Below are 24,107 nucleotides of genomic sequence, written 5' to 3'. Positions count from 1 at the left end.
AATGATAGGATGACAGATTTGCCGACCTTTTTTGGAGAGCAATCTGGCAGTATACAGTAAAAGTTACAAAAATAATCTTACCCTTTGACCCAGTAATTCCATTTTCAGGAATATCCCCTGAAGTGGTATCTCAAAAAAAAAAATAGAACTTTCTGTTTAAAAATTTTCATAGCAGTGCTCTGTATAATTTACTTAAACCCTGAAAGCGGCCTAAAGATCCCAAAATAAAGCGATGATTAACTAAATGGCGCTACAGCAATGTCACAGAGCACTGGATGAAATTAAGAATGGCAGGCATGAGAAATATAAAGAAATCTGGAGAGACTTTGATGACACAAAGCAAATAAAAACAGAACAAGGAGAATGTAGACCCCATTAACTATGGTCAGATGAGGAAAAGTAAATCAGAAGGAATGAACAAAGAACTGAAGGGGTCTTAGCAGAAAGCACTCAGATACGGGCTGCCCTCATTTTATCGTCTCCTCGCTATATTGCACTTTGCAGATATCGTCATTTTTACAAGTTAAAGGTCTGTAGCGATCTTGAACAGAACAAGTCCGTCAGAGTCATTTTCCCAACATCATTTGCTCACACTGTGTCTCTATGTCACATTTTCGCAGTCCTCATACATTTCAGACTTTTCTGTGGTTATTATATCTATTACGGTGATTTGTGATCGGTGATCTTTGATGTTGGTGCCATAACTGTTTGGGGAAACCTCAAATTCTGTCCATAAAAGACAGCAAATTTAACTGATAAATAGTGTGCTATCACTCCTCCACCAACCTGCAGTTCCCACCCCCTTTTCTCCCTCTCATTGGGCCTCCCCAGAACTCGAGACACAACAATATTGAAATGAGACCATTTAGCAATTCTATGATGGCCTTCATTATTCACGTGAAAAGAAGAGTCAATCGATGTGGCAACTTTCTACTGTTGCCTTATTTTAAGAAATTGCCGGGGCAGCTAGCTGGTGCAGCGGTTAGAGCACCAGCCTTGAGGTCAGAAGGACCTGAGTTCAAATCTGACCTCAGACACTTAACACTTCCTAGATGTGTGACCCTGGGCAAGTCACTTAACTCCAACTGCCCAGCCAAAAAACACAAACACTTTTATACACATGGGAAAATCAGAAAATTTGCACAATTCTTTATTGCGATATTTGCTTTGTTGGGGTGGGCTGGAACCAAGCCCAGAACATCTCCAAGGTTTGCCTAGAGAGCTATGGTGCTCTATGTGATGAAGTCAACTTAGAGGCAAATGAAGAGACCCAGGTAAACATCACTGCTGATATTTACTATTAAAGTTTTTTCATTGAAGGAGAGAAGAAAAAGGGAGAGGAAAGAAGAGGAGATGAAATTAAGGACGGAAGAAAAGAAGCCTTTCTTTGGCACCTGCTCTACGTCAGGAACTGTGCTAAGAACTTTACCAATGTTATCTCCTTTGGTTCTGGAAGCTAGGTGCTATCGGGACCCCTATTTTACAACTAGGAAAGTTGAGTCTCACCCAGCATCCCTTAGGAAGTGCCTGGAGTTACATCTGAACTCAAGTTTTCCTGACTCCAGGCCCAGGATTCCACTACGGTGCTGCCTTGGAAATTCAGGCCATGAGTTAAAGTGACTTCCTAAGGGTACAAAGCTTTCAAGAGTCACCCACTCTCAGGTCTCCCAACTCCCAATCCAGGATTGTCGTGACTCATGAGCAACGCCTCCAGAGACCAAGAGCTCCACTGGTTCATATGCCTCAGCTTCCCTCCCCAAGGCCCCAAAGCCCGGCCAAGCGAAAGCAGGGCTGGACACAGTGGCCTCTCAGCTTGGAACGCTCCCTTCCATCCCCACAGCCTCAGGAAGTGCTACGCTGAGCGGCCCCCTCTAATCTAATCTAGAAATAACAGCGGCCTCCTTGCAAACATTCCTGGAAGCTTCACACAAGCGGGCCCGATCCCAGCCAACACCGCCCAGGGGACCAGCTTGTTTAGGGAAGGAGAATGGAACTCTTTGTCAACCAGTTTTCTCCCCCAAACAGTTTTCCCATCTGCTCCTCAATTTGTTCTTTTTTAAGTGGGACTGGTTCAGATCTGTCACTGTGACAGGTTTTGATGGGAGAAACCCCACAGCCGATTTGCTTCCATAATAACTGACAATGTTCTCGTTTATTAAAGGCCAAATTGCAAGGCAGTGTGGTATGATGGATAGGGGAGCGTGGGATGCGGAGGGGTCAGTCCTGCCTTTCACACATACTAGTCGCGTGACCTAAGAGTAAGCGCCCAAGTCATCATCCCCTCCAAGAGTGAATGCTGAAAATCAAGCACAAATCTACCTTTGCTGTCCCAGGGAAATCCCAGCTCCAGCCCCAGAGGAGGTGATTATAGAAAGAGGTCAAGTACACAGTCATCCCTAGCACACAATAAAGTCCTGGTCAGATCACTGCTGATCCTGCTGCCGTTTTCAATAAAAATCAGGCCGGGGAGGCCGTGCAAATCACTGAATTGGCTCCGAGGATCTGGGTTGGAATTCTAACTCTGCCTCTATCTGCCTGAATTAACTTAAACCTTCCTTCCTTCCATCCTCCTTCCCTCCTTCTTCCTTTCTTTCTTTTTTCCTTCCTTCTTTTTTTCCTTCTTTCTTTCTTTGTTCCTTCCTTTCTTTCTTTTTTATTCCTTCCTTCCTTTCTTTCCTTCCTTCCTTCCTTTCTTTTCTTCTTTCTTTCTTTTTTCCATCTTTCCTTCCTGCCTTCCTTCTTTTTCCATTCTTTGTTCCTTCCTTACTTCTTTTCTTCCTTTTTTGTTCCTTCCTTTCTTTTTTTCCTTCCTTCCTTCTTTCCTTCTCTGGAGCTTTCTTCATCAGGACAAGTAAAGGTCTGAATATGGGATCTCACAAGCTTGGGGGTGGGGATGAGAAGGAAACAGGGGGTCTACACATGTGATTCCACTAGGTTGGAGAGCTGCTAATGAAGAAACTCCCTCTTCCAGACACACACAGGGTGTCCCAAAAGTCTTTGAGCAACTTTAAGTTTTAATAGCTTTAAGTATGTTGGAAAGGGCACTGACTGGAGCTAGAGGTCTGGATTCCAATCCCACCCTGAGGTTCACTACCTGTGGGACCTTAGCCTGTGCTTTCAGCTGAAAGGAACCTCAATTTCCCTTTCTCTAAAGTAAGTGAATTAGAGCTGATGCCTTCTGAGGATCCTTTCAGCTTTAGAGCCCTGAGGAAGACCCCAGTACTTCCCATCTCTGCCTCACCATGCCACCAGGACAAGCTGTTACAGTGACCGGGGAAGGTCCCAGAATTCTGTCACCAAACCCCATTCGGCTCAGGCTCATGACTAATGAGCAGCGGAGGGCATGCTCTCTGCTGTCCCCCATGCCACATGGGAGTGCACAGATTTGCACCCCCGATACATTAGAAGAAACTTCACCTTTGGGGATTGGAATAAGTGTCTGCTGTCCCATAATTCTGATACCAAAACAGCCACAGAATTTTGGAATCAAGAAGGATTCTGGGAGCCATCTAGACCAGACCAGGCCTGGCTAACAATCTCCTCTAAGATACCTATCAAGTGGCCATCCAAGCTTGGTCTGCAGACCTCCACTGAGGAAGAGGGGATGGAACCAGCTCCTTCCCACTCCTGGGAAGTAGTATTTCATGGCAACCCAAAAGGAAAATGTGATCTTATAATAATAGCAATAGCTGGCATTTGGGTAGGATTTAAAGGCTTATAAAGAGCTTTACACATAATTTAGTAGTTGATTCTCACAAAAACCTTGGGAGTAAATGCTATTATTATTATCATCATTATTATTATTTTTATTTTAGCTGGCTCTAAATTTTAGAAAGTTTTCCACGAGACAAGCCTCCTTGTCACTCTCCACCATTTTCAGTGCTTCTTTCTGGCCTCCCCACAAGCCTACTTTGAGACAATCAGCTGCTTGACCATGGAAACCCTGCCTTCTACTTGTAAAGCTGATTTTTTAATCAAAACTAAAACTTAAAAGCAAAACCGCACGTAAAGCTCAGAAATAACTTAAACGAGTAAAACGGTGATCCGGGCTTTGCAAAAAGAACTTTCATTGCCACCATATCGCCCAAGAGCCAAAAAGGAACTTGGATAAGATCGAGGCCAATTCTTGGATTTATCATGTAGCCCTCCCTCCGATAAGTTTCCTCTTAACTACCCAGAGAGAATTTCCTGAGTTCTGGAAGTCGTGGAATTATATTAATATTACTGCCACATCACACTAAAAATCAGTAACTAAACAAACTGTGGGACAATAAAGGAACCACGCTCGGCCCGATTGTCCGGAGCCTTGGAGCATTTCTAGCCAGACCTTTAAATGCCGGACTGTCAGAGCTGCTGGGTGGGCTGCTGGGATTGCCAAATTTCCTCAGAAGGGAGCTTAGAGATCACGAAAGTCCAGGCCATGTCTGCACAAGAATGCCCCAAGAGTACTCCAAAGCAGTCATCCTTCTCCTTGGGGGGTCTGTCTTGTTAAAAAGCATTCTATCGAAGCAAAAGCTGTCTCTTTGCACTCTCTAATAATAATAATGCTAACACTTCTATGGGACAGCTAGGTGGTGCAACAGAGAAAGCGTCAAGCCTGGAATCCAGGAATAAATCCAGCTTCAGACACTTAATAATTGTAAAACTGTTTGCCTCAGTTACCTCATCTGTAAAATGGAAATAATAGCATTTACAGGGCAGCTAGATAATGTGATGGATAGAGTGCCGGCTCCAACGTCAGGAGGACCTGAGTTCAAATCTGGCCTTGGGCTTCCTAGATGTGTGACCCTGGGCAAGCCAATAATAATAATAATAATAATAATATTATTATTATTATAGCATTTACTCCCAAGGTTGTTGTGAGAGTCCACTAGAAAATTATGTGTAAAGCTCTTTATAAGCCCTTAAATCCCACCCAAATGCCAGCTGTTGCTACTATTATAAGATCCCATTTTCCTTTTGGGTGGCCATGAAATACTACCCTGATGTGTCCCGAGTGGGCATCCTCTGGTTGGAAGGTCCAAGGCCTGGGAGGTAGCTCACTAATCTCCCTGACCAATGGGGAGAGAGAGAGTGTTGGAGCAGGATTCGAACTCGGGAATCCCCAGGGAGGCAAGAAAAGTAACCACAAGGGCTGGAGGAGGGAGCCAGCCTCTGCTCACGGAGCCTGTGGTCAGGTCCAAGCTCTGAGGTCTCTCCCCAGTCCACAGGAAGTGGATGAAGCCGTATTTGTTTAACTTTCCTAGCTCACTGTCGCTAACAGCTGCCTTTCACTTCGGGTCATCTCCTGCAGCGAAATGTCCAAATATTTAGAATCCATCTTTAATCTTCACGGCCGGGGAAGCGTTTGAAATTTCCTGATTAGGGCATTTCTGGCCATCGGGGCAAGTGTCGGAATGTTTCGCAAACCAAGAACACAAAAGAAAACAGAGCAGTCAATTAAGAAAAGGCGACCAAGAAACCTCCAAAGGCCATGAGGTTAGGAGTCCTGGGAGGCGGGGGGGGGGGGGGGGGGGGGGCGGGGGGGGGGCGCCGGGCCGGGGGCCACCTGGGCGGGCGGGCACAGGGAGGGCAGGGCCCCCAACCGCCTTTTTTAAGTGTCCCCGGGCACAAGCAAAGTATTTATTACCTCTCACGGCTCTCAGGCAAACCCACAGCGTTAGGTAAATTCACACTAACTGCCCCATTACAAAATTTGGGGAGAACCTGAAACGCTCCCATTTAACCCCTAATGGACTGGAGTTTTGCTTCTCCACTCACATTCTGACAAGAAGTCAGAGTTTCTGTCTATTTCTACAGCAAAGGTGAGTTTCAAAAGAATTTAAATCTCCACTCTACATATGAGGAAACTGAGTCACAAAGACATTGCCGATGATCAGACTTGGCTATTGATAAGTACCAAGGGTGTGACAGACAGGAGCCTTGGGCTCCTGATGCCAAAGTCAACACTATCTGCTTTCTCTGAGGCCAACTCAGAGCTGCTCTCCAGATTCCTCACCTCCACGACCCACAATATAAACAAACGGATGTCATGATGGACGCCTCCCTTTCCATAGACTTTGGGTCATCACTTCATCTCTCCAGGCCTCAGTTTCCTTATCTGTAAAATGAGTGGCTGATGGCCGAGGTCCCCTAGGCAGCTCCGTGGTCCCAGGACCATCCCCAGAGAATCTGATTGCACAATGTGGGCAAAAGTCAGCAGGAGCATAGCAGGGTAGGAGTGGGGGGGGGGGGCGATTCAGGCCCCAGGCTCTAGTTTTTTATAAAACTCTTAATAAGGTTATCATAATCAACTCATATTTCCATAGCACTTTCAGATTTACTAAAGTAAATACACTTAGTTAGTCCATCAGTCAACAAGCATTTATAAAGTACCTACTATGTGCCAACGAGGATGCTATGTGCTAAAAAGGCAAAAACAGTCCCTGCTTTCAAGGATTTAGTCTAACAGAGAAAATCTTTCTCTCTTTGTGTGTGTGTCTCTGTCTGCCTCTCTGCCTCATTTTGTGTCTCTATCACTGCCTCCTTTCTCTGTCTCTGTTCTTCTCTTTCTTTCCTCTGCTCCTTTGCTCTTTCCCCCCTCTCTCCCAGAGCATCCTTCTTCCCCTCAAAACAGAGTTTATAGGACAGTTTGGCCTTGGGTCTGGCTCCGAGGAAGGGAAGTCTCATTGCACCCAATTTGCTTCAGTCTCTTTAGCCCATACTTCGACCCCCCCACCACAGACACATATTCTGTCCACCAACTCAGATCCCAAACCCTGCTCTCACTCTCTCAACTCTCTAGGAGAGCTCCCGAGACCAAAATCTCCCCCCACCATGGCCAGTCTGGTGCTGACCCTTCCCAGCAGGATCCCCGGACAGCCAGCACACAAACAGTCCCTTGCTGGAGGCCCAGAAATCACATCCTCTATTTAGAGAAGCCATTTTTGATGGATCTGCCTATTTTCTCTGGGCCCAGAATTTCCCCAGAGCCCATGTGTTGCACGACCTTCGCAAAAGGTCTCTCTTTCTCCTCTGAGCTCAGGGAGCAGAGTCTGCCAGCCCAGCCACCTACTGCTCACAGCCTAAAGATCCCAAAAGTTGTGAGAGAGAGAGAGAGACAGAGACAGAGAGAGACAGAAAGATATGGAGAGAAGCAGAGAGACAAAGAGACAGGCAGAGAGAGCCAGAAATGGAGGAGGGCCGGGGGGCAGGGTTTGTTATACCACCAGCTCTCTTCCAAAAGCAAGGGTTGTTAAGGGAGCTTTTGTAAAAGACTGCCTGAAAGGCAGCTGCGCTCTGTAGTACATCTCCATCTAGCAGTAAGGCCCTGAAAAAGGAAGGAAGAGCACCCAGCTCAATCTGTAGGGGGGGGCAGCCTTGTTGGCTCCGGAGGATCATCGCCTTCCTTTCTGAATATTCCAAAACCGTCATTTTAACGTGTTCTAGAATTCTGCCAAGAGTCAGTCACTGGCCTCTCCCTTTGGCACAAATTGGGGCTTTCCCCTTCTCTATCCCTAAGGATGCTGTCCCACCTCCACCCCCAAAGCTCACCCACAACCTCAGAGACCTAGAGCTCAAAGGAGCGTCCACACTAACCCTCCTTCTTTATTTGTCTAGTCTAGTGCCTTTGTTAAACAGCTGATAGAAACAGAAGGCCCGAGAAATGAAGAGATAGCCCAGGACCACAGCTTCACAAGGGCAGGGTTAGCCCTGGCCCCTGCTTTCCTCACCACCTGTTCTGCTCTGCCTGTGACCCAACCCAAGGGAGAATGTGGCCGCCTCATTACCACCACTCATCTCTGAGGTCCAACTAAACAGGAGGCATGGAGAGGAGCTGGCCACTTGTGCTACCTAGAACTTAGGCAGGAACATGGACAGGAGCTGGCCACTTGTATTACCTAGAACTTCTATGCAGGAACCATGGACAGGGGCTGACCGCCTGCATTATTCCCTCATCTGCCCCCAAGAATAGGCAACATTGGGATGAGCTTGTCCAAGGCCGGGCACTCCCAGAGGCATCCTTGGGCTGCACTGTCCCTTATCTTGGGCTTCCATTTGGGAGCTGCCTGGTTCTCTTTGGTGTAGAAAAGAGAAACTCCAAGAAGCCTGCTTAGATTTCCTTCCTCCCCTATTGGCGCCTTCCCTTCCACTTTAGGAAATGTGTGAGGCTTCCTTCTACCTTTGTCCTTTGCCCACCGGCTAATAAAAAAGAAGGCCTGATCATGTCCAGCGTCCGTCGTCAGCCTCAGTTCACCCTGAAATCTCCCACTCCTGATGCCGTTTGCACAAATAACTCCAGGCAGGAGGGCTGACACCAGCAAAGGCAGAGAGGGCTACGAGGGACCAAATGGGCGGGGGACAAGAGGCCCATTTATGGGGGCCATAAAAGCCACAGAGAATCATGGGGGGGAAATCAAGGAAGGTCCAAAGAGCCCCATTTCTGGGAGGACTTGAATGCCAGCATTAAGGATTGACACTTTATTTTAGACAGTGAATCTGGAAGACTTTTAAATACCTTCTCTACTCAACAAGCACAAGCATTTATTAGATGCTTACTGTATGCCAGGCAAGCAGTTAGATGAATAATAAATTACAGCAATCTAATGAAAAATAAGGAAGACTGAATGTAAATCCAGCCTCGGACACTTACTAGCTGGGAAATAGCCATCATAAACCACTGTTTGCCTCAGTTTGCTCATTTGCAAAATGGGGATAAAAACAGCACACACTTCCCAGGGTTATGGTGAAGATCAGATGAGATAATAATTGTGAAAAGCTTAGCAGCACCGTGTCAGCACACAGTAGGCCTCTCGCAATGCCAGCTACTATCATCACCATCATGAGTCAACAGTGAGCTCAGGCAGCCAGAGAAGTGAATATTATCTCAGGTTGCAATAAAAATAATAATAAGTGAAAGAATAACAATTGACATTTCTTCGGCCCTATGAGTTACTCCACAAGGTTCGCAATAATAATAAGAGTTCAAATTTATGTAGCTTTAAGGATTTTGAGGAATTTTCCTCAGCGGAACCCCATGTGGTCGGCAGGAAAAGCGATTAGCTCCCCTTTCTGGATAAGGGCCTGAGACACAGAGGGAGTGAAATCACTTGCTCGGCTACGGGAGATAAAAGGCACGACCCGGAGTCGGTAAAAGCTGGATTTGAATCCCGACACCTATCGGCGGGCAGCCGTGGCAAGTCACAGGGTGTGTCAGTGTCTCCTACACCTGGATCTAAGAAGGGATGGCGATCTACATGGGTAAGTGGAGCTTCGCCCTGGGAGACTCCCTAAGGCAGCTAAATCTCAGATTTGGTGAAAAATGAAAAGGGTTTTAAAGGTCGTAAAGTACTTTCCCGTGGTTTTCTCGGGAAGCTTTTCTCAGCTCCTTCCTTCTGGGATTGTCTCCCACTTTCACTAGGGACCTGAGAACGGTATCAGATTCTCAGCTCGAGGATGTGATTTTGCTTCTTCCTTTGCATCCTCATCACTTAGCACCGAGAAGGGGCACAATAAATGTCCTTCAGGGGCGATCCTTTCACATGCTCCCGTGAGGTAGGTAAGCAGGTGACATCGTGCCCATTTTCCAGATGAGGAAGCGGGAGGCCCAGAGGTGCACAGAGCAAGGGAGCGACCCCTCCAGCCCCTGCCCCACCCCAGTGCGTGCGGCCCCTGTGTGTTTCAAGCACAGCCCTGGCTTTGCCACGGCTGGCTGTGCCAGACCCTCAGGACCTGGCGAGATGGGCCCCTTTCCCCGCTGAGGACAAGAACCACAGTGCCTCTGCCCCTCTCCTCGCCACTCCTCGTGTCAACAGCCGCCCCCCAGGACGATGTGGTTCCCAGCTGACAGGAGGAATTCCAGCTTCACCAGGTCCTGCCTTTGCCTTCCTTGGTTTGAGCCATTTCCTGAACCGATAAATCTGAGAACATCTGGAACGAATCTGGTTCACTCCCAGCAAGGAGCGGATTAAGGAGAAAGAAGCCCGAGGGGGCCTGGGAATGTCTAAGCTCCAGACCATTCACAGGGGCGCGACATCACGGCCTGGTCACGGGGGCAGAGGGCGAATGGTCCCCGGAACGTGCTCCCCGGCGTCTCCCGGAGGCGGCTCCATCAAAGCAGCCCCCAGGTCAGCGGCGTGGCCAGTAGCCACCAAACACAGCCACACAAAGCTCTATTTTCCCCATTTATGGGAACAAAAAAGTCCAGTTTGTGCAAAGAAACAAAAGCGGAGGATCATCACTGGCCACTGGCCTTGACAAAATCCAACTTCTCCCTGCCCCAGGCTGGGGGAAAGCAAATTAACCTCAAAACCCAAAGCAAAAAGGAAAAAAACACATTTTTAAAAGACAAAAAAGACTTTTTTCTGGACGTGAGACCTTCCTCTTATGCTATGAAACTGTCAGAGGGGAAGCTGAAAGTTCTCATGCTGGAGAACAGCTTTGTTCCCAGGACACACTGACTGCAGTAATCATCCAAATAGTCGTATGAGGGCAGAGCTGGACGGCAGCCCACCAGCCCAGACGTCTCACTTTACATGGGGGAAACTGAGGCCCCAAGAGACTAATCAACTTGCTCAGAGTTACACGGGCAGCAGCAACAGAACTCCAAGACCAGGGATGTAGAGCCAACCCCCTCGTTTTACAAAGGAAAAATCCGAGAAAGGGGAAATTAAGCAATTCAGCCTCAGGATCATGGGAAGGATGGAAGCTCCCTGCAGGCAAGAGCTGTTTTCTTTTTCTTTATATCATGAGACCATAGCAGAGAGTCTGGAACATAATCAACACATCATAAATATTTAGAGATCGTTTAATCCCACTGACTCCTTTTACGGGAGAGGAAACTAAGAGGGTTTTGTGACTGATGGGATATAGAGGGATATAGATGTCTAGACAGACAGATAGATAGATACAATGATTCGCTGACACATAGATGGAGACATGGAGAGATAGATACATGGATCGATGGAGAGACTGATGGATAGATACATACATACATGAATGCAAAGATAAATGGATGGATGGATGATGGAAAGGAAGATAGACAGACAGACAGACAGATGGAAGGATAGATAGAGAGATAGAGGGAACCAATACACAAGGCTATCCAGCTCAATCTCCTTGATTTTTCAGACGGGTAAACTGAGGCCCAAGTGATTTAAAAAGGATCACACAACCAATTTCAATTTAATATAAGGTAAAATTCAATAAGACTTAATAACATAACAGAAGCATATTTTTAAAATGTAAAATAGGTGCAGCAGAGGTAGTAAGCTCCCCATCGCTAAGGTCTTCAAAACATAGAAGGATTTTTTAAGAGGATCAAGATCTAGAGCTGAGAGACCACAGAGAGCATTCAATACAATGCCTTCATTTTACAGATGAAGTAACTGAGGGTCAGAAAAGGGAAGGGATTTGGTCAAGATCATGAAGGTACCGCATGTCACAAGCGAGATATGAACCTTGGCCTTTGACCAAAAGAGCCAGATCCCAGAGCTTCTCACTAAAAGAAAGAAATTGTTTCAGCTGAAACTCTCCTTACACCGGGCCCTTCAAGCCATCAAGCGCATTCACAAAGCCCCGACAGCCCCTTCTGCTCCGTCCTGAGGAAGGTCAGAGGCCTCCACAAACCTCATGGTGAGATCTTAGGGAGGCGGCTGAGGTCCCGGTGGATAGAGATGGACCCGGCTCAACTCCCACCTCGGACACGTATGCCAACTGATGGCTCTGAATGAATCACTTAAACCTCTGCCTGATTCAGTTTCTTCATCTGTAAAATGGGGATAACGATAGCACCTAACTTGTGAGGTTGTGAGCACAAATGAAATAATATTTGTAAAGTGTTTTAAAATGGTACTACAACTATTACCACCACCACTACCATTACTACTAGTATTACTACTCCCACCCCCACCATTATTACTACTACTACTCCCACCACCTTTTGTGGTGGTTGTTTGTTTCCTTGGTTTTTTTTCTTTTCTTGCGTTTTTTCTCTTTTGATCTGGTTTTTTCTTGCTCAGGATGACGAACACGGAAATATATTTAGAAGAGTTTCCCTTGTTTAATCTACATGGGATTGTTTGCTGTCTTGGGGAGGGAGAGAGAGGAAGGGAGAAAAATATGAAACTAAAGGTTTCACAAAGGTGAATGTTGAAAACTATCTTTGCATGTAAAACACAATGAAAACCAAGGGCGCTGGACTAGCCGACCACCAGCCCTAACCTTAGGAGCTCTGATAAAATCCACTGTGTTTTCACTGAATTCTCTGCCTTAAAAGGGAACCCGGCTGCTCCGCAGAGCTCAGAAGAAGGAGATGAAGGCCAGAACATTCTCTGCCCCCCAGAGACCGTGCTTGGTAAGGAACCGGGGAGCAACTCTGCGGCTTCCTTGCCAGGCCCCTCCCTTCCCCCTCTCAAGTCACTGATGCCCCGCGACGTCCCTGGCAAAGTGTGGGTGAGGGGGCACCTGGGACCGGCGGAACCAAAAGAAAGGGCTGCTTTCCTACAAGTGAGAAGAAAGAGGCACCTGTTTCACATGAGGAGGGATGGAAGCCTGGTCTCATGCTCAGGAGAGGTGGGGGAAAGGGGATCCTGAGGATGGCCGGGGTGACAAGGGGGCACACATAGAGACGGGGAAGTCCTGGGAAAGATTTCTTTAGGGACAAATAACTGCATTTGGGGGATCTCATTTTCATCACAGATTCTCATCCGGCGCTGGACAAAGCAGGTTTTCTAACGTCAAAAAACCCACACGCAGGCGTGTGCGCACACACGTGGAAGGGCCAGAAAGTTTAGGAAAGAAACAAGGGAAAACTCTCTGGCAGCTGAATCCACGTGGGGGAGGAAGGGGAAGAAAAAGGGAGGAGAAAAAAAGAAGAGATGGAAGAGAAAGGAGGGAGGAAAAAGGAGGAGAAGGAGGAAGAAGAGAAAGGGAGAAGAAAAAAGAGGAAGAGGAAAAAGAAGGGAGGAAGAAGAGAAGAAAGAAGAGAAGGAGGTAGAGAAGGAAGAGGAGGAGGAAAGTAAGGAGGAGGAAGTGGAGGGGAGGAGAAGGAAGAAAGAGGAAGATGAGGAGGGGGGAGAGGGATGAGAAGGGGCGGGAAAGAGCACACGGCCCCCTGCCGAGAGCTGGCTTGAGAAAGGCGTCGAGGCTGAGCCTGGCACTGCCCACCGGGTGAGCCTGAGGAGGGCCTTTCCATCTGCCCTGCTGCAGGACCCTCAGGGGCGGTGGGTGGGTGGGTCTCACCAGAATGTGAGAATATGACTAGAACTTGGCTCCTCTGTTTATACCGCCATGCTTAGCACATAATAAATCTCCTCTGTCCTGGCCAGGCGCACGCTGGGGCTGTGACTCCAGGCAGATTACTTAGCCTTTCCGTGCCTCAGGAAACTCTCCAAGACCAAGTTGCAAGACAAATGATGCATTAGGAGAGGGAACTTTCTCACCAAGGCTTCCCAATGCTGATGAAATCATAGGTCCAATTTAAAAAAAGAAAAATCATGAGGTCAGTGTTAACCTCTAGGTGCCCTGCTGCTTCTAGTCTTCCAGAGAAGTAGGAAGCTTTGTGTTCCCCAAATAAATGGGGCCGCCCTCGGACGAAGGCCCTGTTGCCCCTCCCTCATCACGTTTCTTTCTTCAATCAAACAGCGCGTTCCGCCACCTTTGCTGCCAATGCTCCCTCCTGCAGGACGGCACCACGCTCCTTTTACGACTCCATCCTATTACAGACATAATTCCCATCCTCCACAGTTCCAGAAACTGTTGGATTTAACGACCAGCTGCTCCCAATCACAGGCTGCCTTTTCCAGGCCGGAGTGGCTGGCTGGCAGGCGGGAGGGCAAAGCCGAAATGCTGTGGGTAATTTTTGGCAAAGAGGCGGCTTTTCCAGGTTTGTGATAAACCCTTATTCCTCTTCCCACAAAGCCCAGTAATGATGTGGGGTCGTGTAACACCTGAGAAAAGGCCCCGAACACCAGCCGTAAGCTCCCTGTCAAAGGTGAGCCCTCACCCAAGTCTCTGGCCAACTCCCCAGGAAAGACCGCTGGGAGCCCAGCCCGCCAGTGGGAGCCCGGGATAGGTGGGGGAGCTTCCACCAGAGAAGGCACTGCCCATGGCGGGAGCTCCCTGGAGCGTGTGGCCAGAGGCGAACTTACACAGATCCCTGCCTTCTCTCCCAACGGGATCCCTGGCGATGCCGGCTCGGGCTTACCCCCGGGGGCAGACACGTCCCCAGAGGTCCCCTGCCCAGGGACCGTCCCTCTGCGCCCAAAGAGGAAAGCCCTCCAAGGACCAAGGCTGGAGGCCAACTCCAAAGCCAGGCCTGGGCCCGGGACAAGAGCAGGGAAGTGTTTTAGTAAAGAACCACCCCCCTCATGCCACACACAGCAACAGGCTCCCACCGAGCTTCCCGGGCCCCAGTGCCCGCTCTCCACGCTGCCTCGGCGCCAGTCTGACCCCCGCCCACCTCCCACTCAGGCCCCAGCATGGCTAAGGTCAAAGGGAAGCCCTGGCTCTGCTAGCTCCAGAGCCTTCATGAGCTGCTGCCTCCAGCCATCCCTTCTCATGCTCTCTGGCCCCATCAGTCATTAAGCAACAAGCACTTACTAAGCATCTACTGTTTACCAAGTAGATCCTCATACTCTATGTTCACACACTATTCCAAATAACCGTCCTCTGGCTTTTTTCTCATATGGGACATTCTATTTCCTGTCCTAAACCTTTAGACTCATCTCTTTTGCCTGGGACACCCATTATCCTCCTCTTCAGCTCTTACAATCCCCTTTTCCTGTTAAGGCTCAGTCCAACTGCCACCTCCCACCTGATGGCCTTCAGGTCCTCCTCCACCCTGAAGTGTCTTTAGAGCAGCTGGATTCGTCCACAGCAGAGGTTCCCAACTCACATGAAACAGACCCCATGGGTGGCGTACGGATGGGGAAAACCACAAACTAACATTACCTATGTTGTGTTGTGTTTTATTTATTTTGTTAAAAACTTCCCAGTCACGCTTACCCTGGATCAGCCCCAGTTGGGAGTTTTGTGGCATTTGTAATAGGAGAGCAGGGAATTTGGCATAAATGAATATTTTCTGTGCAAATGCTGCAAACTGTGCACCTCGGGAGGGTGAGGAGTGGCTGGTCTTGTTGTTGAATCTCCAGTCCCTACCAGGGTGCCTAGCATATAAGGGAAAGGAAGGAAAGGAGGAAGGGAGGGAGAAAGGACAGAGGGGAGAAGGGAAGGAGGGAGGAGGAAGGGAGGAAGAGAGGAAAAGAGGGAGAAAGGAAGGGAGGAAGGAAGGAAGAAGGCAGCGAGGGAAAGAGAGAGGGAAGAAGGGAAGGAAGGTGGAGGGAGAGAGGGAGAAAGGGAGAAATGGAGGGAGGAAGAGAGGAAAGGAGAAAGGGAGGAAGGGAGAGAAGCAAGCTATCCATCAATCTCTTCACATGGTATAGATACCAATAGAGCAAAAAAACGTTCTAAGAGCTGTCTGTTGTATTGTGCCGGTCCCATCTTTTTTCCCAGTCACATATCTCTCTGGTGACATCCTTTAGCATTTCTCATTGGTGACATGTTGCAGCCTGCTCATAGCCGCCTCCTCCCCCACCCTAAGAGGGATCCTTAATTTTTACCCTCTGGAGGTGGTAACTGTCCCGTCACTCAGAGCTGTATCACATCACTGAAAGAACATTAGTATTAAAAAAAATGGGCCCTTGTGTCACAAGAAAGTTTGGGGTTCTCCAAGGACTAGAGTTTCCTGAAGACTTTTGGCTCCTCCCATTCGATGCTAGGCCCCACTGACTGTGCCATCATGAACACAGAAAAAAGAGGAAAAGTTTCTCCAGATGTGTTTCCTCCTCTCCTTGCAGCACATCTGGGACCTTTGCCTCGCATTACGGAATCCCCGCCATTCTCTCAGTATCCTTAACCTAGAGTCCACAGAACAATCCGTCCCCCACTCCCAAGATCTGTGCTTAGAATTCCAGGAGTCTGTGCATCTGGATGAGAAACAATAAATAAATCCCATCTTTATTTTTACCAATTAACTGAAATACAGTATTTCCTCAATTATTTGAAAATGGTGTTTTGGGAAGGGGAACATGGGTTTCATCAGATTACTTTAAGCAAGACACACACAAAAAAAAAGTTTGTTTACTTTTGTTTTTAAAAACCCTCTGATCTAAGAACAGAAAGACATTTGTGTCCTTTTTTCAGACGCTCCCATAGGGTAACAACCTAAGATTGACCGCAGCCATTTCAGGACTAGGCTCAAGCCCCATTAAACCCCCTGGTTCAGGACCTAATGTAGAGTTAATGTCTTCCCTGATTTTTAAAAGACAAGCAGCTGGACAGAGGTCAAGGTGCCCTGGAGGCATGAAACAGCTCAGGAGCTGATCACTTCCTGTTCTCAGGTTCCATTTCCTCGATGGATCCCAGAGACACAATTGCTTCCAGCTGCTTTCCCTTCTCTCCATTCCCCTAGGACAAAGGCAGCCCGTTCTGCTGGACCCCAGTTGCTGGGAGCTCCCCTGCCTCCCCCACAGCCAGTTTTTCCCTAAGTCCCTCCCATCCCCAGCACAGCCATATGGGGCTGAGATAACTGAGGCACTGGCCTTGATTGCACCAAGCTGGAAAGCACATCCATTATGTGCAACATGTCTGCCTTTAGAACTAAGGGGCTCAGTTTTATATTCTTTGCACAAAATTAGGGAGTTACGTTATCGGTTCCTACTCTAAATCCGCAGGAGCAACTATGAGCTAAGGAAGTGGAACAAGCCCCAAAGAACCGGGCCCCTTACGTAAAAAGTGCTCCCCCCTCCCTTACATCCTGGTTTCTGCTCCCCCAGTTTCTGGACCGCTCTAGGCTACATCCAAGCACGTCTCTGAAAGATACCAACTCAAAGCTTTGGAAAACGTCCTTTCCCACGGCCCCTGTGTCATGGGAGATTGTGAGAGTGGACACATTGGACTCAGAGGGACGCTCCTCACTCTCTCTGAAAGGAGCGTGAACTGAAGTGACGTCCAACACAGGGGGGAGCCAGGAGAGCACCCTAAGCCTCTGAGTCTCAGTAGCCTTGAGTGCTACACGGAGGTTTGGCTACTGCTTCCCCATTTCCTAGTGCTATTTGGGAGAGACAAGTAGAACAAGGCCCTTGGGATGAGTTACATCAATTACAACTATTATAATAATAGCATTTACCTAATGATTTAAGGTTTGCAAAGAACTTTACAAATAATATTTGACTTAGTCCTCCCAGCAATCCTGGCGGATGGGTGCCAGGATTTTATCATAGGGTGATAAAATCTGTCATTTTATAGATGGGGAAACAGAGGCACAGAAAGGTTGTCCAGTAGGATACAGCCAATCAATGTCTCAGATCAGTATTCTGTTCCAAGGTGGGGATCTAAGAAGCCTGGCCTCCTCTCTACCCTTAGGGGTCTCCTCTCTACCCTTTGGGGTCTCCTCTTTGAGATTCTGATTCATGGGCTTCAAGTCTCCCTGAAAGCCATGTTCTGTGTGGGTTCTAGCACAGATTTAACTCCAACTATCAGGGGTCCCCAAACCAAAAACCACTGGATGTTCACGGGAGTGGAGAAGGGATGCTCCCAAGAGAGGCCTGGAGGGCTGAGAGCAGCCTTGCCAGCACCTAATGCGTGCTTTGCACATAACAGGAACTTAACAATGCTCGGAATTGAGCTGGCATCTAGTACACAATCACAGGGGACTGGATGGCTAAAGTGGGAAATCAAAGATCCCTGGAATAACAGGCAACTTTGGAGAACAAAGTGAAGTAGAGCAGAAACTAAGAGTTTTGTCGAGATAATTCACTGGTCGGTCATAACAAACACTTTCCAACCCAAAAGGCAACTCTTTTGCCTTTGGTTCAGCAAAGGGAACATCACCAGATGGTCAACAGAGAAATCAGACTGATTATATACTTTGCAGCTAAAGATGGAGAAGGTCTACGCAGTCGGTCAAAACAAGACTGGAAATGACTGTAGTTAAATCATGAACTTCTTATTGCCAAATTCAGATTTAAATTGAAGAAAATAGAGAAAACCATCAGACCTTTTTAGGGTCTAAATGTGATCTAAATCACATCCCTTTTAAATATGAAGTAAAAGTGATGAATAAATTGAAGGGATTAAATTGTGGGGATAGAGATACTGAAGAACTATGGCAGAAGTTGGCAATATTGTCTAGAAGCTAGCAACAAAAAATATCCCAAAGGAAAAGAATAAGAAAGCAAGCTGCCTTTTGATGAGGCTGTAAAAATAGCCAAGGAAAGAAGGAAAGCAAAAAGGAAAGGGAGAAAGGGAAAGAAACACCCAACTGAATGTAGAATTCTTGAGAATGGCAAGGAGAGAGATGGAGGTTTTCTTAAATGGGCAAAGAAAAGAAACAGGAGAAAACAGCAGAATGGGAAAAACAAGAGCTCTCCAAAAAATAAGAGATATCAAGGGAAAGTTTCATGCAAAAATGGTAGAGATTTAGCAGAAGTAAAAGAGATTAAGAACAGGTGAAAACATACACACACACACACAAAAAAAAACCCCATACAACAAGCAGGATCTTAATATCACTGATAACCATGATGATTGGGTTACTGACATAGGGCCCATCCTAGAGCATGAAATCAAGTGAACATTAGGAAGTATTACACAGACCACCAACAAGGTTAGGCTTAAGATTCTGCAGGCGAGGCTACAGCAGTTAGTGGACTGAGAACCACCAGAAGAACAGAGTGGTTTTTAAACAGAGGAACTAGAGACCAAATTGCCAACATCTGCTTGATGATGAAGAAAGCAAGAGAGGGCCCAAAAACCACCTACCACTGCTGCTCCACTGCTGCACTAAAGCCCTCTGACTATGAGAAGCACAACAAAATGTGTTGAATCCTCAAAGAGATGGGAGGACCAAGTTATCTGTGTCTCCTGGGGAACCTGAGTGAGGGCCAAGAAGCAAGAGACAGAACTGAGCGTGGAACGACCGGCAGTGTAAGACCGGAAAAGGAGCACAATGAAGCTGTACGTTCTCACCTTATTTAACTTAATGCAAAGTGCATTGTGTGAAAAGCCATGCTAGATGAACCAAAAACTGGAAGTAAGGCTACCAGGAGAAATATCACACTAGAAACAATCTCAGTATGCAGATGATACACTCTGATGGTAGAAAGTGAAGAAGAATTAAGAAATCTCTTGACGAGGGTGAAAAAGAGTAAAAAATGACTTGAAGCTTAACATAAAAAAATAAGGTTTTGGCCGTTGGTCCCATCACTTCCAAGCAAATAGAGGGAGAAGAAATAGAAGCAATGTGGGATTGTCTATTCTTAGACTCAAAAATCACTGATGACAACTATGATAGCCATGAGATTTTTTTAAAAGTCTTCTTGGAAGGAAAGCTATGGCAAAACAGACTAAAAAGCGGGGGCACTGTCTTGCCAACAAAGGTCCGTCCATATAATCAAAGCTATGGTTTTTCCAACAGCCATGTATGGTTATGAGAGTTGGACCATCAGGAAAATGGAGCACGGCAGGATGGAGACTTTCGAGCTGTGGTGCTGGAGAGGATTTTTGAGAGTTCCTTGGACAGCAAAAGAGATCAAATCAGTCAATTAGAAATTAATTCAGGCTATTCACTGGAAAGTCAAATACTGACTTAAATATTCTGGCTACACAATAAGAAGATAGGACTCATGGGAAATGAATGTGAGCTTGGACAGACTTTGAGAGATGGTGGAGGGTAGAAGAGCCTCTGTGAGGTCACAAAGAAACAGATACAATTGAACAACAACAAAAATTAGTACGCAAAGGTAATCATAAGGCCTTCCTCTAAATATTCTCAGATCTTTATCCTCTTAGGAGGGGCAAGCTTTCTGAAATAACCAAAAGTCATCCAGGATCAAGCTCAGTGACTAAGGCTGGTGGATCTTTCTGGGAAGATAAGTTTTAGTCTCAAATGAAAGGTGAGTATGGTTTAATGAAATGAGTTTTCTTGATGATTTTTAAAGAAATCATGGAAGGTTGAGGACCAATCTGAGATTGAATCTTGCCTCTGGTAAATATAGGATACATAATCTCGGCTTCCACTTAACCTCTAAGTGCCCTCAGCAGCTTCTAAGACCAGAAGTTAGAGAGAGGCACTTGTTCATTCTTTGGATTTCTATCCTTAGCGTCCAGAACACGACCAGGTGCACAGTAGGTGTTCAGGAAATGAATGTTGATTGAATGATTAATTCATTGGAATATTACAGTCAATTTGCCAGCCAGTCTGACAAAACCGTCTCTCTGCTATGGTGGGTAGGGGATGGGGAATTACCTATATCTTGAAATATTTTCTTAAAGCATCAAAAAAATCTCTTAAAAAGAAAATAGACTTAAAAATAGGGAGTATGAGTGCAGTGCTGAAGAACCACAGAAAGATCATCTTGGACAACCACTTTACTGGACCTTTCATGGAAGAGTTATGGGAAAGGAACAATTACACGTGAGAAGCAGCATGCTGTAGCAAAGAGCCAATCTTAAACCAAAAAGAAAAGGGGCCAGTGCCCCACTGAAGAAGACTCACCATGTGGCAAATCATTTGCTTGGGCAAATCAATTTAATTTCTTAATGCTCTGGACAGTTCTCTAAGTCTCTAAGTTGTAGAGTTGCATCTCAACTGGAAGAGAGAATTTTCTCACCTGAGGGTGAGATCAAAAGCCTAGTCTCCATCTCTGTAAAAATTACATCAGAGCCAAGCCATGAAGGAGTTGCAATCTGTACTAGTGGATAGAATTCCCAACTGATGGACTCACAGGCTATGGGAATTTATACTTTTAGAAAGAATTACTCATAGCACTTTCTAACCGGACCTTATTGAGCCTCTCGGATCTCCAGGATCACTTCCATAGCCCTTTGTGCTCCTTAATAGAGAGATATTATCTCCTGGTGTTGGCCAGGCTCCTTGTGAGCCCAGGGCTGAAACAATTAGCATGAGATGGGATAAAAAGTAATATCTGATGGTGAGGAGCGCCCAGGAGCACTCCCAGCAGCTCCTTGCTGCTTGAGGTCATGGCAATAAATTCCATAGAGATATTTAAGTCCCCTGGTGAATAGTTAAGAAAACAACATCCATGTTTCCTCAAGCTTTCATCAAAGGAAAGGGTTCGTGCTTGCCTTTGTGCCAAATCATAAAAATGAATCCATTCTGCTGTTGCTTGAACAAACAGCTCCTTCTGAGATAGGGAGTTATGGGCTGTCATTCAAGGGGGAAAAACAGAAAGAAGTCACCATCCAGCATCTGCAGCTTGCGAATGTGTCATAATCGGATCTAATTTAACCAATCCAACAGGCATTCACCAAGTGCCTACTATGTGCCAGGTGTGTTAAACATAATGGCTGAGAAGAAAAATGAAAACAAGGTTGGCCCCCCAAGGACCTTCCATGTTACTGGCTGCGGACTAAGATCTGCATCATGTGTCCTACGGGTACAAAAGATCTCGCCAAGTCAATCTGGAGGAGGGGGAGAAGGCTCACAGATCTGGGATCTCATCGGCACCAGTGCCCCCAGCAAAGGCACAGGTTCATTGCTCCACACCCTCTCCCCACCCCATCATTTTTAATGATATTTTTTCATAAACCCCCCACAGGGGACCACCCTTCTTTAGGGTTCCTTTAACACCTGATAGGTGCTGATGGAGCAACGAGTATGTATTAAACACCTACTAAGTGCCAGGCACTGATAAGCCCTGGAGATACAAAGAGCAACAATGAAAGAATTCCTACTCTTTCTAATGAAGGATACAACAAGTATGTGTGTGTGTGTGTGTGTATATATATATGTATATATATATATATATATAATATGTAAAATATTATATTATAGATATAAATATATCTGGGTGTGTGTAAAGCATAAAAGGTTATTAAATGCTAATTAAATGCAAATAATTTAAATGCAAACAATAAGCCAAGTAAAAAACATACAAGGTAGCTTGGAAGGGAGAGCATCAATAGCTGGAGAAGGGATTCATGCAAAGATGGCACTTGAGTCTCATATCAAAGGAAGAGAAAACCAGTCAGCATGGAGATGACCAAGACAAAGGCAGGGAGATGGGACATATAGAAAACCCTACGTAAGAAAGAGGGACAAAGTCACTCTGGGTGAATTCCAAGAGGGGAAGGAATGTCCAAAGAAGCCGGTGGGGCCAGCTCGACTAGGGTTTTAAAAATTAAACAGAGAAATTCATATTTTATCCAAGAGGTAATAGGGAGGCACTAGAGTTGACTGAGCAGGGAGTGACAAGGTCAGATCCGTACTTGGGTAAAACCACTTGAGCAGCAGTGTGGAGGGGAAAGAGACTTACGGCAGAGAGACCAATTAGGGAGCTTTAACAGTAATAGATGAGAGATGATGAGGGCTTGAAGTAAAATGGCAGCTGTGGTTGCTAAGTCAGAGATGGTGATGTGAGGTCAAGGCCTGCTGGGCCTGGAGCTAGAAAGCCTCATCTTCCCGAGTTCAAACCCTTCCACGTGCCTTCTTTGGGTTTGGTTTCCCATACAAGAGACGCCCCCAACACCCCTTCCATGAATTTTTAGGGGGTGACTAAGCTTGGAGCACAACCCCTGCCCCGTTACCTCAGAGATGGGCCACCAAACCACGGGCAGGGTGGCCATGGCTTCACAGCGGCCTCCAAATCTGGGCCTGAGAGTTTGGCTCTGAGGGCCCGTCAGACACCGACCTTCCCTGACGTTCCTTGGGCCAAAGGTTCCAGGTGCGTTTCCTGATAACCACGCCAGGGCATGTCCCCATTGTCCAGCATGCTCTCCCCTTCCCCAGTTATAAATAGATCCCCTTCAGAGTGCTGACAAGGTACTCTCCAGGACAGTATATGGTAAGAGACCTTTTGCCTCTTCTTCCTGGTCCCAAAGCTAAAAATCTTGCTGGAGGAATCAGGCCCCACAGGAAGCCCCCTGGGCTGCGGCTTAAACAATTCAGGCTCAGCACTTTGAGCCCAAAAAGCACTCTCCAAAAGCCAGAAAAGGGGCCGAAACACTTGGGACGCTCCCCTTTAGCCTGGGCAGAGTCAGACTGAGAAAGGAAATGCTGAACAAATAGAAAAGCCCTTCCTGCTTCTTCCCGGGGCCACGGGACAGGTTGGGCCCCACGGCCCCGCAGCTGGCCTCCAAAGCTGGCCTCCAAAGCCTGCTTTTCCATCTCAGCCGGTGGGAGGAGCCTTCGACAAAGACCCAGAAGGGCAGAAGTCTCATGAAGGAGGAAAGGAGAAATGGCCACCTACCCGGAAAGCAGCAGTCGGCCCTGAAGCCTCAGATCAGCCGCGCAGTCCTCCGAGTGACAATTCCTCTCAAAAACCGTCTGTGGAAGAAAAAAAAACAGCAAATAAAGACATCAGTAGGTCAAGAAACAGTAGTGAGATGGCACCGGGGAGAAAGAGCTGCCCTGGGCTCAGCAAGGCCTGGACTGGGATATGACCAGGGATCCACTGTCAGCAATTTTGCTATGTCTGCCTTGGTTTGTAAAACTATCCCCTTTCTGAGCCTCAGTTTCTCCATTTAGTCATGGGACCCAGATCTAGCCGCTCAATGACTCATTGCCTCTCTTTTCTTATCTGTAAAATGGGGATCATAAGGGTTCCCAGGACCCAGTGTATACCGAGTGCTTTGCCAACCTGAAAGCAGCATTTAAACATGAGCCATTTCCACCTGTTGCTTCTCGGCCCTGATGCCCCCCACCCATCCCCTGCCTCCTTTCGCACCAGAAAATGTCTCCAGAACCAGGGAGCTTCTAAATCACCCCAAAGCTGAGAGCCTTCCTGATGAGCCCAGGGTCCTCGAGTGAAGAAAACAAGGACTCGAGGTTGGAAAGAATTATTCACAAAAAGAATTTGAATCTCAAGAAAAACAATTTAATTCAGTTGGACTTAAGTTTGAGGAGCAGGGACCTTTCTGGGAAATCCATCTCTGCTGAACAGGGCCATGTCTGCCGTTTCTTCTAGTACTATTTATACTACATTAAATCGCCTCTCGGTCTTCTTTTTCCACTTTGGATGGTCCAAGTCCGATTTCTAGGACGCCAAACGAGCGGGCCCAGCGAACTCCCGCGCTCCTGGCAGCCTCGAGGGGAGTCAAACAGAGCC

The 24,107-nt window shown here is 47.0% G+C and overlaps 1 protein-coding gene across 1 annotated transcript in view; it reads right to left on the bottom strand.

The window, feature by feature from the left end:
• The window catches only part of ITGA9 (integrin subunit alpha 9), a 287,368-nt gene that overhangs the window by 105,150 nt on the left and 158,111 nt on the right, over positions 1-24,107 (bottom strand). The window contains exon 17 of the mRNA XM_031962459.1: positions 23,250-23,326. Coding sequence (XP_031818319.1) covers positions 23,250-23,326 — 77 coding nt within the window. The remainder of the gene's footprint in view (positions 1-23,249; positions 23,327-24,107) is intronic.

The sequence above is a fragment of the Sarcophilus harrisii genome, chromosome 1 (assembly GCF_902635505.1).
Source record: "Sarcophilus harrisii chromosome 1, mSarHar1.11, whole genome shotgun sequence".
In the NCBI taxonomy this organism is placed as follows: Eukaryota; Metazoa; Chordata; class Mammalia; order Dasyuromorphia; family Dasyuridae; genus Sarcophilus; species Sarcophilus harrisii.
Note: the sequence above shows the minus strand (reverse complement) of the source record. Positions and strands in the feature narration are given on the sequence as shown.